The sequence below is a fragment of the Phoxinus phoxinus genome (genome assembly GCF_949152265.1).
Source record: "Phoxinus phoxinus genome assembly, chromosome: 15".
Taxonomy (NCBI): domain Eukaryota; kingdom Metazoa; phylum Chordata; class Actinopteri; order Cypriniformes; family Leuciscidae; genus Phoxinus; species Phoxinus phoxinus.
The window spans coordinates 19,598,628-19,614,776 of NC_136890.1; the positions used below are offsets into that span (position 1 = coordinate 19,598,628).

Genomic DNA, 16,149 nt, shown 5'->3' on the forward strand with positions numbered 1-16,149 from the left:
GGTACATGAAATTTCACTTGGATAACGCCATCTGTCAAATGCACAAAGGTCAATGTCATGACTAAATATATATTTTTAATAATATAAACTAATATGCTATTGAGTATACTCCTTTATTAAAAAAGTTAAATATTAATAAAAGCAATTTTGCCCAGTAGATATGGCATAACACAGTTCTCTCACCAGTAGAAGGCAGGTGTCTACAAGGCAGAACGTTCCCGAACGGCCAATGCCAGCGCTGCAGTGAACCACGACAGGGCCGTGATCTGGACTCAGACAGCCCGACTCGCGCACTTTCATCAGGAAGTTGAGAAAAGACGCAGGCGACTCTGGCACGCCGAAATCTGGCCATGTGGTGTAGTGGAAATGAAGAATCTCCCGTGTTTCCTGTGTCTTTAAACACACATGACACAACATTAATCATGATGAGTGTGTGTTTGTCTGAATTGAGCCTCTGGCATCTGTAATATCCTGAGAGCGTCGAGTCAAGTCAACAAGCCGTCCAGCTATAAAGAACATGGCATTTAATTTTTTTTGTAGGAAAACAAGAATTTGGCCAAATGGAAGAAAAATAACTGAATAAGCACTGCATACAATCTCAGTTGAAAATAGCAGAATGATAAGTGAAAGAGATTGACAGATGAGCAAAAGTATGTCTGGATGAGATGAAGTGTCTCACCAACAGATTTTCCAGCTCCAACTCTCGTATTGTGTAGTACGATTTCACATCCTCTGAGATCAGAGTAAGTCTGAAGTTTGTGTCCTCAAATTCAGCCTCCCTCTCTTCTCGCTGAGGCCAGTACTGAGCACACTTTACCTGCAAAACACACACACACACAGTTCTTCATTATAACCTTACAACACAAGCCTCACATACACAACTCATATACACATTCCATATGCACGCTAGAAGTGTTTCAGGCAGGTATCCAAAGCGAGTGTGTATCAATGTTACAGGTATGGTACATAGATACAAGGTCAGTGTGTCTGTCTCACCGAGCCTTTCTCTATAACGCGATTCAGCATCACGACCCCTCGGCAGCGCTGCTCCCACACCATCTCCCAGAAGTGACCACAGGTGTTTGGTAACGGACCCTAAACACAAACACAACTTTTAAAACAAGCACAACCAGTGTACTGTATTATTAATAAATCTTAAAAACATACATAATACCATGAATTTGTCCTGCAACAGAGTTTATACGACTAAGCAGCAGCATTACCATTCAGTAATATTTTGAAATGCTATTACAATTTAAAGTACTGTAATGTCTGTTTTAAAGGGCACCTATTATGGAATTTTGAAATTTATCTTTCATGTAGTGTGTAACATAGATCTAGGTGAACAAAAACATCCTGCAAAGTTTGAAATATGAAAGTGCACCGTATATAAAGTTATTGTCTTTCAAAAGTGAGAGTCGACTCGGAGTCATTTTTATGAATCGTTAGAAGACCGAAGCTTTTTCTTTGACTAGATGACGTCAACTTGTCAAGTTATTTGAATACGATACGCCCACTTATTGCGCTCCAAGCATACTGTCTATGGTTCCAAGGCCAGGGAAAATATCATGGCGACGAGACGCTGTGTTCTGAAGTGCGAGTCAAAAGCAAACTTTTTTCATCTGCCCAAGGAGGAGCATTTGAAGACTAAGTGGCTACAATTCATATAACTATACCACAGAAGTATAGTCCGAGCCTTGTGCTTTGTTCGCGTCATTTTGAAGACGATTGCTTTTTAAATGCAATCAAACTGGGATTCGCGAGCTGGCTGATATTGAAGGAAGGTTCAGTTCCAAGTGTATTTGCATCAGCTTCCTCCTCCGTATCACAACCTGTAAGTGTTATTAATAATTTTTGCTTTTATATTTTATGTAGCATGCTTAATAATAATTTTGTTTGTTGTGTAAGCACCGTTTAGCTTCTAGGTCTTCAATGACAATTGTATTGAGATATGTGAAGTGTTTGTCGTTGTTTTCGGAGTTGTCTTAAAGAATAGAGTAATACCTCGTAGTAACGTAACTGCATTTTTTTTTTTGTAAAAACGTTATGTTTATGCATCGGGCTAATTCAAACAAAGACTGATTGTGCTTTTACAATATGAACACTGGGCTATGCTCGCTAACATAACATTACATTCTTTATCTATATCATTGACTATAATCATTATTATAATACAATTTAATTGATAAAAGCATCACTGTACTTCATGTTAAACAATAAGTATTATCTCTGTAAACACTGCTGGGTCATCTGACCAATCACCGCAGATTAGCGTCGCGCAAAGGAGGGGTTTGAAAAACGAGTCGTTGAACGATTCATTTGGGAGTCGGTGAGCAAATCAGGTAAAAATAAATGCATATTATACGAAAACAAAAGTGTTTTTTGTCATTGCATTCATGTAAAACTGTTGTTGGGGACTCCCAAAACAACATTAGGAACATTTTAAATGTCATAATAGGTGCCCTTTAATATATTTTATAATGTAATGTATTCCTGTGATGGCAAAGCTGAATTTTCAGCATTATTACATCAGTCTTCAGTGTCACATAATCCTTTACAAATCATTCTCTAATATGCTGATTTGGTGCTCAAGAATCATTTAATATCATCAATGTTAAAAACATTTGTGCGGATTAATATTTTTGTGGAAACCGTGATACAGTTCTCTTTATTCAAAGTTATTCTTTGAATTAAAAGTTCAAAAGAATAGCATTTATAAAAATAAAAAAGTAACACTATACATGTCTTTACTGTCACTTTTTAACAAATGTAATGCATAAAAAAAAAAAAATCTTTTAAAAAAAAAAAAACCTACTGACCCACTGAAAGTTTTTAATGTTATGTGAGAAAAAAACCTTCAGGCTTGACATGTTTGGTGAACATGTCTGTACAGTGGTTACTAAATTTGTAATTCTAACAAATGTATTTGAGACTATTCATTTTGCTTCTAGTGAACACTCATTCACTCATAACCTTAAGTTTCAGTAAACCACACATTTGAGCAGTCATTTTTACATGACATTTCGGGTGAGAATGTGTGCTTGTTTTGTGTGTTTGTGGTTGTAGCTGGCAATGCTCTGACTGAACAAGGCTTGCAGGTTGAGACGAGTCTGCTGCAGTCTCAGAGTATCAGTGTGCTAATTCATCTGTATATTAAAGAAACATGTCACGCTGACTCAACTCAAGATTTCACAACATTTCCCAGTGTTCTCTCCAGATACAGGAGAGGGAAAAATCTCTCTGGTAGATGCCATGAGTTTCAAAATGGAATGTCTCTGTAGTATATCAGTGTGTGACGTTGGCTTGGGTGTTGGCGGCCTAAGGGACACGTAATACTAACATCAACGCAAATGTCAAAACCAGGATGGGGGGGGGGGGGGGGGGTCTCTGAACAGGGAGTTCCCCCATTACTTGCTTACCTATCATTGTTTTAGTGTAGCTATCCAGGATAAGTCAGTGTTTCCTAACCTTTTTGTCTTATGCATCACTTAAGTCCCATCCCAAAGTCAAATACCAAATAATTGACAACAAACCAGAAGTGTTTCTTTTACATATTATACTGTATCATTTAGCACTATTATTTTATAACTCATTTACTTTGATTTTATTTGACTGGCTGAGACACCTGGTGCGACACAAATTTGTTTTGTTGCCAACCAATTAAAACTTTTGTTTTTGTAAAAATTGTGTCATGGGGCGCTGTGAATTTTAGTGATGACCCCACGTGAAATGAATAGCTTTCACGATTGCAAAAGTCTATCAATGCAATAAACATTTTATGTAAGCATTGAGGTACGAGAGGCTAGTGTTGTATCGTGAATAAGTCACGGTCGTGAACACCACATGTTTATGTTGCTAAGAGTGGTTGTTAGGGGTGTTGTGTAGTGAATGTGATACATAGAACCGTTGGGTGAAGCGTAACATAACATTTGCATCAATGTGACAGATTTTTAAAGGAAAGATGTTCTTAGTGATGCTACTATAGATAGGGCTGGGCGATAAACTTTATCATATCGAGATTGCCATAAAATTTACATGGATAACGATGATAAACTCGTGGATATTTTTACTCTATATGGATTCATCTAACAGCCTATCACACAGCAGAAATAAACACGACAACAAGCAGTCAGTGCATGTCGCTAATAAGTGATTTCTGTGTGAATGAACAGCGTGGTTTGGTTTAATCTAATACACAAACTCACACACGTGGCGCTCAGTGTTTTCAGCGTCTGCCATCTCAATATATCAGGACATGAACTCCAGAGCTGCTTTGAGTCACTTCACAAGCTTTATTCACTGTTTCATTTTAGAAAAACTATCGTCAAATAAACTAAAACCAAAAGATCTTCACGTCAAGCAGTCAAAACAAAAGTTCGGTTTAACTTCAAGAAATTATGAAAAATGTCACTGCTGTACTAAAATGTACCTCAAAAAGTAATATTATTCTTTTTTAGAATATCACACAACCAAGTTTTTTTTCATCCATGTTTTAAATGTATACAATTCTGTTGTGCAGCATCTTATTTGACATAATAAAAATGCAATGTTTTTTTTTTTTTGTAAATTAATTGTTATATTTTTATTTGATTACATTTTAAAAGCTTGATTAAGTTGTTAGAGTTTACATAAATTTGTATCAAGTTGTCTATAATTTAATTGATAAAAGCAATTAGCAATTACCGACTAAGCAACTAAGTAGTTTTGAGGCGTGTTGGGCTCATGAGCAAAACACGTGCAGCAGACACACCACGAAAAATGTAGTAGCACGCCGTAATTACATATTCTAAGTGCACTAATGTCTTCAAGCCATGCATTGGATTTGGTAGGCAGCAGGCTAGCTGTTCATTTAGAAACAATTAACCAAGGATCCAAAAAAACCTTCAAACAAGTTATTTTACTGAACTTAAGAACTATTTACTTGTGTAAACGCCACAATAAAAGTACATAGTATAAACCGTAATAACATCCTGATGGATGAGTGATGATCTTTCAGTGCTGTTTTAGTTGTGTTATCCTATAAAAGTTATCCTATTCTATGGCACATGATAAATTAAGACCCGTCAATCTGAACGATTAAACCAATCAAAGCACGCTCCAGCTATAAAACAGTGTCCGACTGGTCTCTACACATCGCCCCTATCCACTATACCCTACCCACCCACCACACCCAACCCAAGATCCATTATTTTCTCCAAATGACTTTGGAAAACACTGCATCGTGATTGAGACACAACCGGATCCTGGAAGTCCTTTAGCTTTAGCCAAGCAGCATGTTATGTCACTCCATGATCTACACATTGGCCGATGTTGTTTTTGGGCTCATTCAATGATTTACTAAGGCTTCGCAAAGTTACAAACAAAAACGTGATCCAAAAGCATCATGTGTAATCGTACTACACCGATATATGACACAAGTCTATCTGTTATGTACGATGATATTACAGATCACATTTTCATGTAAAGTAGGTTTTTTTTTCATGCAATGAAAATGAAGCACTTCTAATATGTCAGCAAAATTTAAAAGCACTTGTTATGTGATGGTCATATTCTCTATACTCACTGTAAAGCCAAGCTTCTAAGCATTAATGACACCTATTTTATGTTGGTTAAAGTGGTTAAGTAACGTGACAACTTAGTAACGCCCCTTGCTTTGGATTTAAGAGGATAAGGTTAATGATTAATTATTCAATTGTTAATTCAAACAACAATTGATTATTAGAATGTATGTAAATTGACATCGAATCTTTTCAATTTCCACCTAAAATAAGAGAGTGATTTAACATTTTCATTCAGTTCATCTGGCATTTTTTACTCATTGGTCAAAACAAGGCAAATCCCATACGAAAACCACATTCCTGCACTGAACACTTTTGTTCGTGTGAACAGGCATTAATAATCCACATTTTAAGATCTTAAAAAGTAACAAACAATAAACCATAAAATTGTCAATTGTGTGAACCTCACGAGATTTTCCACGGGTATTACTATGTTAATGAACTCTTCAGTGCCTTTACACCATCTGTATCATCCTCGTGTGTGTGTGTGTGTGTGTGTGTGTGTGTGTGTGTGTCGGATGTCATGCAGGTGCAAATACAGCATCAGATTCCTCAGCAGATGCAAATCTGGGGTGTAAGTGTCAGTATGTCACCTGAGTTAGTATGTAGTTTCTCTGAGCTTCATCCACTGAGATCAGACTGCCATTGATGTAGTCATTATTGCCGATCTGTAGATGAATACGGCTGTGGTCAACTGTGAAAAGAGAGCAAGATTAAGCTGTGGGGCACATCACCCATGATGCTTTGCAAATTCAGCGGTGGAACGATTCTTTTTCAGGTCCTGTTCTCAGTTCCCCACAAGAGAGAAAAACATCTTCCTGATGAAAACACTCAATTCAAACAGATAAAACACACAGGCATTTAATTTAATGTGGTGTTTTGCAAACTGAGGACCTTTTCAGGTTGTTGTGGAAAAAGAAAAAGACTCAGAGAAAGAGGAAACCACAACAGTGTCGCTCTTTGTGACGGAAGAGTTAAAAAAGGGAGAGAAAAAAAAGACATGACATCTTCAGTGTGAAATGACTTTAACAGCTCGCTGATAACAGGCCCCTTCCGTTAGGTGTCACTCACTGTGTCGAACAGGGGAAGCGGCACACTTACATGGGCTGACGTCTCTGTAGCGATTACGACTTCTGTTTTCTGGAAGTTTGGCGATCTTGCATGGTAGGTCACTGGACTGCTGCCTAATCTCCTACAGTAAAACAGAAGTCTATGAGATGAAAATGCTTCAATCTGTTAGTAAAACAAATATGTGGCAAATGCTTTGCTGTGAGAAACTATATGGCACACAGGGACTATGAGGGACCACCAGCATCTAGTTTAGGATGCCATTAATTCATCACTGTTATTAAAAAAAAAACTGCAAGTGAGTCAGAGAAGTAGATAAAGGTGGGAATCCAACTAATAACAGACTTTTTCTCATAACAGACGACCTCATTCCCCCCATATCTATTTTAGTCTCCGTTAATAAATTACAAATTCAGGTAATCTCTTTAATTTGTCAAATCGTTTTTTTCTGAGTTAAGCAGCGTAATCTGAGCTGTCAAAAAATTTAAATAAACACAAATAAACAAAACAAACTTGTTTTTGGTTGTTATGAATATTTATATCATCACAATCAAGTATGAAGCACCAGAATCAGTTCTTTACCTGGTAAACGGCGTTCCAGTTCCCGAGCTCATCGATTTCCCGAAACTCGGCTTCCATTGCCGCGTGTGTTCCGCGACGCTCGATAGATAGCTCCCTGACAATACAATTAATTATAAAGTTGATATCGAATCACATAAAATTAAATGACTTTTAAAGTCTGCTTTAATTTTCTTACAGAACGGTTCTTATGGTACTGTTGTGTCGCCCTTACCGGAAACACGCTGCTCGCTCCTCCCGCAGCACGGCTCTCCGCTCTACGTCGTGAAAACGCCCCTCTTTCCTCACATGAACCAATGAAAGACTGTGAGTGTCTACGAACTCAGGGTAAAGGCCAATCAGCTCAAAGTGGTGGGGCGTGGCAACCACTTCGGCCAATCATACTACGGAGAGTTACCGCTTTATTCTTCTGGGCTCTGTAGTTTTTGTAGTTCGGGGAGTTTACGCAATAATACGCATGTCCGCAAATGAGATTTAGGTAAGTGCATCAAGTAAAATGGATCATATTTACAACCCAAACATTCTCTGTCTTTAGGCTACAGTATTAAAAGTGCAACAAATTAATTTTGTAGTTATTTCTTTGCAAGAAGCATTCAATAAAGTAAATGTGATATTTTGTAGCTTATATGTAAATTTCATAATTTACAGAGTTTTATTTGTGAATTAAGGCTTAATATAGAAAAATATGTCATATTATTTTTTATTTAATACAGTATTTAGGTTCAAATAGAGCAAAGTGAATTATTAAATACAAAAAAATGAAATGCCTTTTTCACAGCAGTATTTTGTAGCCTATTTAAATACATTTGATAAGTAAGTATTTGTAATTTATAATTAAATACTTTTTGATGTATTTGTGCCCATCTCTGACCATAGGGCAATTGGGCAGGTCCCCAGGGCACCCCATCCAGGGGGCACCATGCCAATATTTTCTTCTCTTTTAAAACAAGCGATTCATTCTCAAATGTATTTCTAGCCTAGGCCTATACCTTTCATCAAAACGTTCTAAATTCCCTAAATGTTTTTTTTTGAAAGTTATTATTTTCATTATTTTACAGCCTATATATATTTTTTTTTTTTGTGGACGCGCAATCTATGATTCACTCTAGGTGTCAACATTTAAAAGTTAAATTGGGAGGGTTTAGACTTTAGTTTTGGTCGCTTTAGTGGCTTTTGGCATAAACTGTATGTACTGCAGCCACCTGGACTATCAAAGCACTCAAAGGAGGTTGGTGACCTTTTTCTGGTCAGGACAACACTGGATTCGATCAGCCTCTTTGTATTTTCCAGTACAAGAAGGCGGGCAGGGCTTGGTAGATGATAATGACTTTTCGGCTACAAACAGCCCTAAGACTCTTGTATAATAAAAACTCTGCCTGGATGGACACTGCCACAGCTCTTTTAAGGAGGGCAGGTGGAATGGATTTTGACAAACATTTGCTTTTAATGCAATTGCAAGAGAAAACAATTCAAGACTGTTGTCATCTGAAAATGTGCGAGCACGACTGTTAGTGGCTGGGTGCAATAAGCATGGGACACATCCTGAAAAATAATTTGCAATACTTAAGCCAAAGAAGTGGTGTGAAATCGATCCGTTTTTTACAACAGTGCATTGCAGAGATATTCAAGGACTTGTGCACAGATTATCACGGTTATTTGAAAGACCCAGATGTCCTAAATGAATGGGTAGAGGGTTATGGTCATCTTTTTCCCTCAATCGTTGTGTAGAAAAAAAAGCTGTTTACTGACTCTGAAAACACCAGTTCTGGAAAGTTTGGATTCTGCTGGAAAGAAATCTCTTTATTTGACATATTTGCAATTTTTGAATGGAGTTTCTTCAACAAGATGGACACAGTTATTTGGATCTGACTTTTGTCCTAAAGGCAGCTTGTGTACCCTGCATAAATGTTCAATGGTGACCTCCAGTGGAGGATTGTACATGGGGCAATAGCTACAAACAGACATGTGTACACCATAGTGTTGGGCTGGGTTGCCCCTTTTGTTCTGATACAGAGTCAATTGAAAAACAATTTTTTTATAGCGCTTTAACAGACCCATGGGCACAAGAGTACTTTACATATTGCCTCACATTCACACACTGACGGCGGTGTCAGCCATGCAAGGCGCCATCCAGCTCATCGGGAGCTGGGGTTAGGTGTCTTGCTCATGGAGACCTTGACACCTGGTCAGGTGGAACCGGGGATAGAACCACCAACCTTCCGGTTTGTAGACAACCTACATGAACCACTGAGCCACTGTCGTTCAATGCTGATAAGGAAAAACAGACTGTTGGGGCAAAGGTCAATAAGCGTTGTGCCTATGTTTTTGTTTGGTAGCTTCTTGATTGAGCGTGGAGTCGGCATACTACAAGTTGGTGGAATGAATCTCTACCAAAGTTTATACAATTATGGGGAATACAGTAAATGCAGTTGTTTGTACACTGTATGATTATTAATTGGTTTTGAGGTTTGTAATCTATTTTTTTTGTAGAGTATTTTTTTGTAAATATTTTGTAATAATAACAACAACAACAATTACATCAATCCTAATAATAAAGGTGAACTTAATCCTCTCTCTCTCTAAATCAAACAAAGTAATGTTTTTTGAAAAAGTAAAAATGCAGAAAGTTTTCTGTGATAGGTAGGGTTAGGGGTGGGGCTAGGGTATAAAAATATTATGTCCCTGTGTGTGTGTGTGTGTGTGTGTGTGTGTGTGTGTGTGTGTGTGTGTGTGTGTGTGTGTGTGTGTGTGTGTGTGTGTGAGCAAGTGCTACAAACCAAGCTTTGTGCCATGCGTAATTGTTTTTCCCAAACCTTAATGTAAAAAATATAATATAATATAAAAATAAAAACGTTTTGGTCTAAATTGGCTTGTAAAATAGGTTATTCATCTCTTAACATATTTTCCCACCACCTAATCAAATATTAATGAATTAATATTCGTCATTTTTATTTTGAGGAATTAAATACTCTCCAAAAGGCTCAATCTTCTGTCAATAAGTAGTATCTAATGAATAAGTATACTATCTAATAAATAAGAAGTATCAAATGAATAAATACTTCATAAATATCCTTCATAAAATAAATAAATATCCATGTACAAGTATCTAATAAATAAGTGCTTGCAGCCTATATAATAATAGCTAAGTATTATCTAAAAAATGTGTACACGTATCTAATGAATAACTACTAATATATATATAAATATGTAAGCCTACTAATTGGAATACATAATAGCCAAAACTGAATAGTTGATATCTGTATACCTACAGAATAAAATTATAAAAAATTAAAGTGTGTTACTATACAATAAACAGTTACTATCCACTATTGAAATAAGTAGTAGGCTATCTAATGAATAAGAATGAAATAAATAAGTAATAGTGCCTGTTTAGGAACTAGTATCGAATGAGTATACCAGTACAGTAGCCTAAATAAATAAATAAGAACTATAATAAATAAGTTAGTATAGGCTCTTTTAAAAAGGTACTAGAAACTAAAGAATAAGTGCTAATGAATAAGTAGCTACTTTTACCTAATGGAATAGATACTGGCTACTAAAAAAATGAGTACTAATAGCATGAAAATAGATAGGCCTACTAGTACGTTTTAAGGATTAAATGTTAAACCGCTTGGCTCAAACCGGTTACGGTATTACGTGTTCTTCTCCCTTTGACAGATAGAGAGTGCATCACTGCACTGTCTCCGCGTGCTGATAGCGTATGTGTGTCAGACTGTAGTCTATTTCAATTCGTTATTTGTGTTATAATTTGCTACTAAACTGAACCGACTGGTTCTACAGGTTTATAGAGGCTCATAGCGACCGGACGGCAAGCTGCTGCTGTAAAACTCCCATGAACTGACTGACAGCCCGTCCAGCCAGGTAACGTATGAGCACTGGTCTGTTATATTATTGCCTGGCCTATAATAATAATAATCTGCTAACTGTGATGAAAGTAGTCTTGTGTTATGTAAACAATTATCAAATCCGATAATAGGGAAGTGCTTTAGCATGCAGGCTAATGTTTTCTGGTTCGACTAACCTGATTCAGGTCATAACTACGATGTTACACGCAGTATAATAATGCGGAGCATACATAACACTGCCACACACAATACGGAAACAAACACGTTGCGCAGAACGTTTCTAGACGCGAGGATTCGAAAATTAGTGAGGTTTCTTTTTTTTTTTCTTTTAATGTTTGATTTTTCGTTTGGTTAGCCTGTAAGCATGCTAACTTAACAGGATGTAAACCTTTGACGGTTATGAAAAACTGGAGCAGCCTGTCCAGATCAGAGCAGAAAAACATTTGATCGACACTAATACAGTTCAAGTTAAAACAGATATTAAGTCCTGAAATTGATTAACTTTATACTGAGTCAAATCAGTATCAGAATTTAACTGAAGGCCCCCCCCCCCCCCTTTGTACGTTCATTTGTATCATGTACTTCCACTGGATTATGGATAATTATTGATATGCCAGTAATTTTATATTTTGAATACCTATGATAAGTCTGTTTTGACTACATCTATGCACTTAATCTTTGCATTTTGACATTAATTTATGTGAAAACTCTCTAATCTATGCATTTTATATATGTCATCATCAGACTTGGATTGTGAACTGTTGGACAAGGTAGAAACTCTGGGAGTTTTAGGTTTGTCTCCCCATGACAACGTGTCACCACGGTGACTGCGGCTCCAACAGTGATGCCGAGCGGCGCACCTCTGATGATGAGAAAATGGAGAATGTGGAGCCCGCTGAGATTGGACCGCTGTTGACAACTCCGGCTAAAGCAGAGAAATCTAGAGTGAGTAGCAAAAAACAACAACTACCAGTCAAAAGTTTAGGGTCAGTAAGATTTTTTGGTAGCACTTTATTTTACTTTCCTGTTCCCCATAGTATGTACTTAATAGCTTTTACAATAACTGGGTAATAACTAGGTACTAACCCTGAACCTACCCCTAAACCTAACCTTAACCCATGTAGTTTCCTCATATTAACCAATGCTTTCCTGGGCAAGTACACAGCAAGTACTGTATTGTACTGTAAAATAGCAAAGGCACATTAAATTGATCAAAAGTGACATTTTAATGTTAACATTTCTATTTCAAATAAATACTATGGTTTTGCGCTTTCTATTTATCAAATAATCTCAAAATTAAGCTTTGCCATCACAGGAATAAATTACATGTTATTTTATTACAATTTGTAATTATATTTTACTGAGCATAACAGACTTTCAAAAACAAATCGTACTGACCTCAAACTTTTGAACAGTAGTGTACATTTAAAAGATAGAATGAGACAAGAACACTTACATTTAACTAAAAGCATGATTGTTTTTTCAGGGTGCATCTGCATTTCCTGATGAGGATGAAGAGGAAGAAGAGGAAGAAGAAGGTTTGCGGGTGGTTACACTGCCCATGCAGGCACACCATGCCATTGAGAAAATGGAGGAGTTTGTACACAAGGTGATGTTCGTCTTTAAATGTCCCAAAAGTGTTACTTTTGTGATTGTAACGTAAATGTGGCCTATTTCTAGTATGAGATGTCTGTAGTAAAGCAAACTCTTACCATTACTAGGTATGGGAAGGACGTTGGCGAGTTATTCCATACAGTCTCCTCCCCGATTGGCTGAAGGACAATGATTACCTGCTGCATGGACACCGCCCACCCATGCCGTCCTTCCGTGCCTGTTTTGGGAGCATCTTTAGGATTCACACAGAAACTGGAAACATCTGGACACACCTGCTGGGTCTGTGCTTATGATATTTGACATTGGACATAATAATGCAAAAACATAACATGAAAACATAACAACAATCATCTCTTGAAAAGAGATTTTAATCAAACTCACAGACATACACATCACTGTGGCTGCTACATGTCAAGCGACCACCACCAAATAGTCTTTGAGAAACGTTTCCTGTTATCAAATTCTCCTGCTGAGGAATTACTTACATTCTACATTCTATTTACATTTACATGTTCAAAAGTTTGGGGTCAATAATATTTTTTAAATGTTTTTGAAAAAAGTCTCTTAATGCTCACCAAGGCTGAATTTATTCTATCAAATTACAGTAAAAACAACAATATTATAAAATAACTGATTTCGATTTTAATGTATTTTAAAACATATTTGATTCCTTTAATGGCAAAATTGAATTTTTAGCATCATTACTCCAGTCCTCAGTGTTAGAGGATCCTTCAGAAATAACTTTACTGTGCTGATATGCTGCTCATGCTACATTTGTATTAATTTGACATTTCATTAATTTCAGAGCATTTTGATGAATAGAAAGTTCAAAAGAAAAATGTTTATTTGAGATAGAACATTTTTGTAACATTATAAATGTCTTTACTGTCATTACTGATCAATTTAATGTGTCCTTGCTGAAAAGTATTAATTTCTTTAAAAAAAATCTTACTGACCACAAACTTTTGAACATTGCGTATGTCTTATGGCCTTTTAAGAATGACATTCCACAACTTCTGGAACTTAGAAGATACATTTTGTGATATTTGTAATGTGATAATCTGATATGTGTGAATCATTGCCCTGTGGATGACAAAAAAAACCCACACCACATTGACATTTAATGTCAGTCAAACCTGTAATTATGTTGCTGGGGAGTCATTTTGGAGGCTAATTAATCTATCGCAATGTCTCCCTACAGGCCTAATTCTGTTCCTGTGCTTGGGCACACTGACAATGCTGCGGCCGAATGTGTCATTCATGGCGCCAGTGCAGGAGAAGGTGGTTTTGGGGATGTTCTTCCTGGGTGCAGTGCTTTGTTTGTGCTTCTCATGGCTTTTTCACACCGTCTACTGCCACTCGGAAAAGGTCTCCAGAACTTTCTCCAAGTAAGTGACACCGGTTTTTATGTTCTATGTGTGTGTAGGCATATTATGTGTATGCATCACATACAGTAACTGCAGTGTCATTTTTTATGCCCCTAGGTTGGATTACTCCGGTATCGCTTTGTTGATTATGGGCTCATTCGTTCCATGGCTGTACTACTCGTTTTACTGCTCTCCTCAGCCGCGGCTAATCTATCTATCTGTTGTATGTGTGCTGGGCGTCGCTGCCATCATAGTTGCCCAGGTTGACCGATTCGCCACCCCTCGCCACCGGTGCACTCGTGCAGGTAACACACTCGCCTGCTCCTCAAAAATAGTCCACCTTCATGATTGATTTGAGATGTTTGATAAAACATTTCCCCATCTTCAGGTGTTTTCCTGGGCCTCGGTCTTAGTGGGCTCATTCCCACAATGCACTTTACCATCACAGAGGGTTTTGTGAAGGCAACGACAGTGGGTCAGATGGGCTGGTTCTATCTGATGGGGGCCATGTATGTCAGTGGAGCAGGACTGTATGCAGCACGGATACCAGAACGCTACTTTCCTGGAAGATGTGACATCTGGGTAAGACTCAAGGGAATGTTTGTTGCATGTAGTATTGTAAAGTAGCCTAGTTGCGTAATGTTCATGCAAGTATACTCATGGTCTCGATCTGTTCTACTTTTTCAGTTTCAGTCTCATCAGATATTCCATGTGCTGGTTGTCGTGGCGGCGTTTGTCCATTTTTATGGAATCTCAAACCTGCAGGAATTCCGCTATGGTCTGGAAGGAGGCTGTACAGATGACACTCTGCTGTAAAAAAAACCAACAAATCGCTTGAACTTTGGCCGGTGCCTGCTCATGTCACAATGAACCTGGACCCGACATAATAATGATTTAAAGATTTGTATTATCTCTGAGGGATTTTAACATGCAGTATATTTAAATAAGATTTTTATTTGTTAAGATACTTATAATTATTGATAAATGAGGTAGTCTTGTGTTTATATTGTTCTTTACTATTTCAGTACAGCACCGAATTTATTGTAAATCACTGGAATGAGTCATAAAGCATTACAGGGGTCTTCAGAGACACTACCTCCTCCTACACTTTTTTTCTGACAGTTTTCTGATCTACCGAGTGGTTTTTCATCTAAGATTTGATTTAATGATTCGTGGTTCTGTACTTTGTATGAATTTTAGGGAAGACACACATGAACATGCTTAGTTCTCGGTTTCCTCAAACATGTTTGCATGATCATTTATTAACTTTTGACCTGAAATGACCCAGAGCTTCAGCAGTGGGATTCACAATAGGGCACATGCAATTTTATCTTTTGTTTGAGTGAATCAGGGTCTCAGTCCAAAATACTTGTATTGGTTTTGGAAATCATAGAAGTCAAGATATTTAAAAAGAGCAGAATAAAGATGAAACACCAATAATTACTTGCTTTGATCATTAATAATCTTTTTTTGTAAAGTATTCTGTCCTTTTGGCATATGAAAGAGGACTTTTTTTAAGTAGGTTTGTGGTTGAAGCATAACATATACTGTTTATTAATATTTTGAATAACTTTTATTTTTGTACTTTAATTTTAAGTTTTAGTAATATGATGTGCTTTTGCCATTTTGATTAGTTTTAGGTTTTTCTATATAGCTTTAATTAGTTTTTTCCCGGTTTTAGTCATTTCAACTTCAGCTAATTTCAGTCCATTGCCAATGCAACATTTCTAATTTGTTTTTAAGTTTTTGTTCTAATAGTTATATTTTATTTTATTTCAGCTTGATTTCAATTACAAAAACAATTTTTAATAGTTTACATTTTTTTAAAATAATTTTTAATAACACTAAAAGCATAAATTTGATTTTCTATTGTAATTTATTTCCTATTTTCTTAATGAAAATACCCAACCAAACTAGCACCTTGTTGTTCAAGTTGTCATTTAAGCCCAACTTGAACTACAAATCACTATTAGCAAAATATCATCATACAGCAAAATATTATGTTTGTCAAAATAGTCTATGACTACTTTTCACTTAAAATTATTATATAAAGAGAGTTAGTTATATAGTTTTATCATAAAATGATGTGGGGTTTTT

General features: G+C 36.7%; 2 protein-coding genes across 6 annotated transcripts in view; one reads left to right on the plus strand and one right to left on the minus strand.

The window, feature by feature from the left end:
* Positions 1-7,489, minus strand: part of ptpn1 (protein tyrosine phosphatase non-receptor type 1) — a 31,017-nt gene extending 23,528 nt beyond the window's left edge. For 2 of the 5 annotated variants that reach the window (XM_079637474.1, XM_079637473.1), the window contains exons 1-7: positions 7,420-7,481; positions 7,209-7,302; positions 6,660-6,750; positions 6,152-6,252; positions 997-1,095; positions 680-817; positions 184-393 (exon numbers count right to left, since the gene is read on the minus strand). In XM_079637474.1, coding sequence (XP_079493600.1) covers positions 184-393; positions 680-817; positions 997-1,095; positions 6,152-6,252; positions 6,660-6,750; positions 7,209-7,265 — 696 coding nt within the window. In that variant the 5' untranslated portion in view covers positions 7,266-7,302; positions 7,420-7,481. Of the gene's footprint in view, positions 1-183; positions 394-679; positions 818-996; positions 1,096-6,151; positions 6,253-6,659; positions 6,751-7,208; positions 7,303-7,383 lie in introns of all 5 variants that reach the window. The other 3 variants (XM_079637476.1, XM_079637475.1, XM_079637472.1) reach the window with 3 other exon arrangements.
* Positions 7,490-10,623: 3,134 nt separating this feature from the next.
* Positions 10,624-15,492, plus strand: adipor1b (adiponectin receptor 1b). The gene is made up of 9 exons (XM_079637477.1): positions 10,624-10,924; positions 11,007-11,087; positions 11,816-12,016; positions 12,558-12,680; positions 12,793-12,964; positions 13,887-14,073; positions 14,170-14,357; positions 14,441-14,634; positions 14,740-15,492. Exons 3-9 carry the CDS (start codon positions 11,876-11,878, stop codon positions 14,866-14,868), a joined length of 1,134 nt encoding a protein of 377 aa, XP_079493603.1. The 5' UTR covers positions 10,624-10,924; positions 11,007-11,087; positions 11,816-11,875; the 3' UTR covers positions 14,869-15,492.
* Positions 15,493-16,149: the final 657 nt, after the last annotated feature.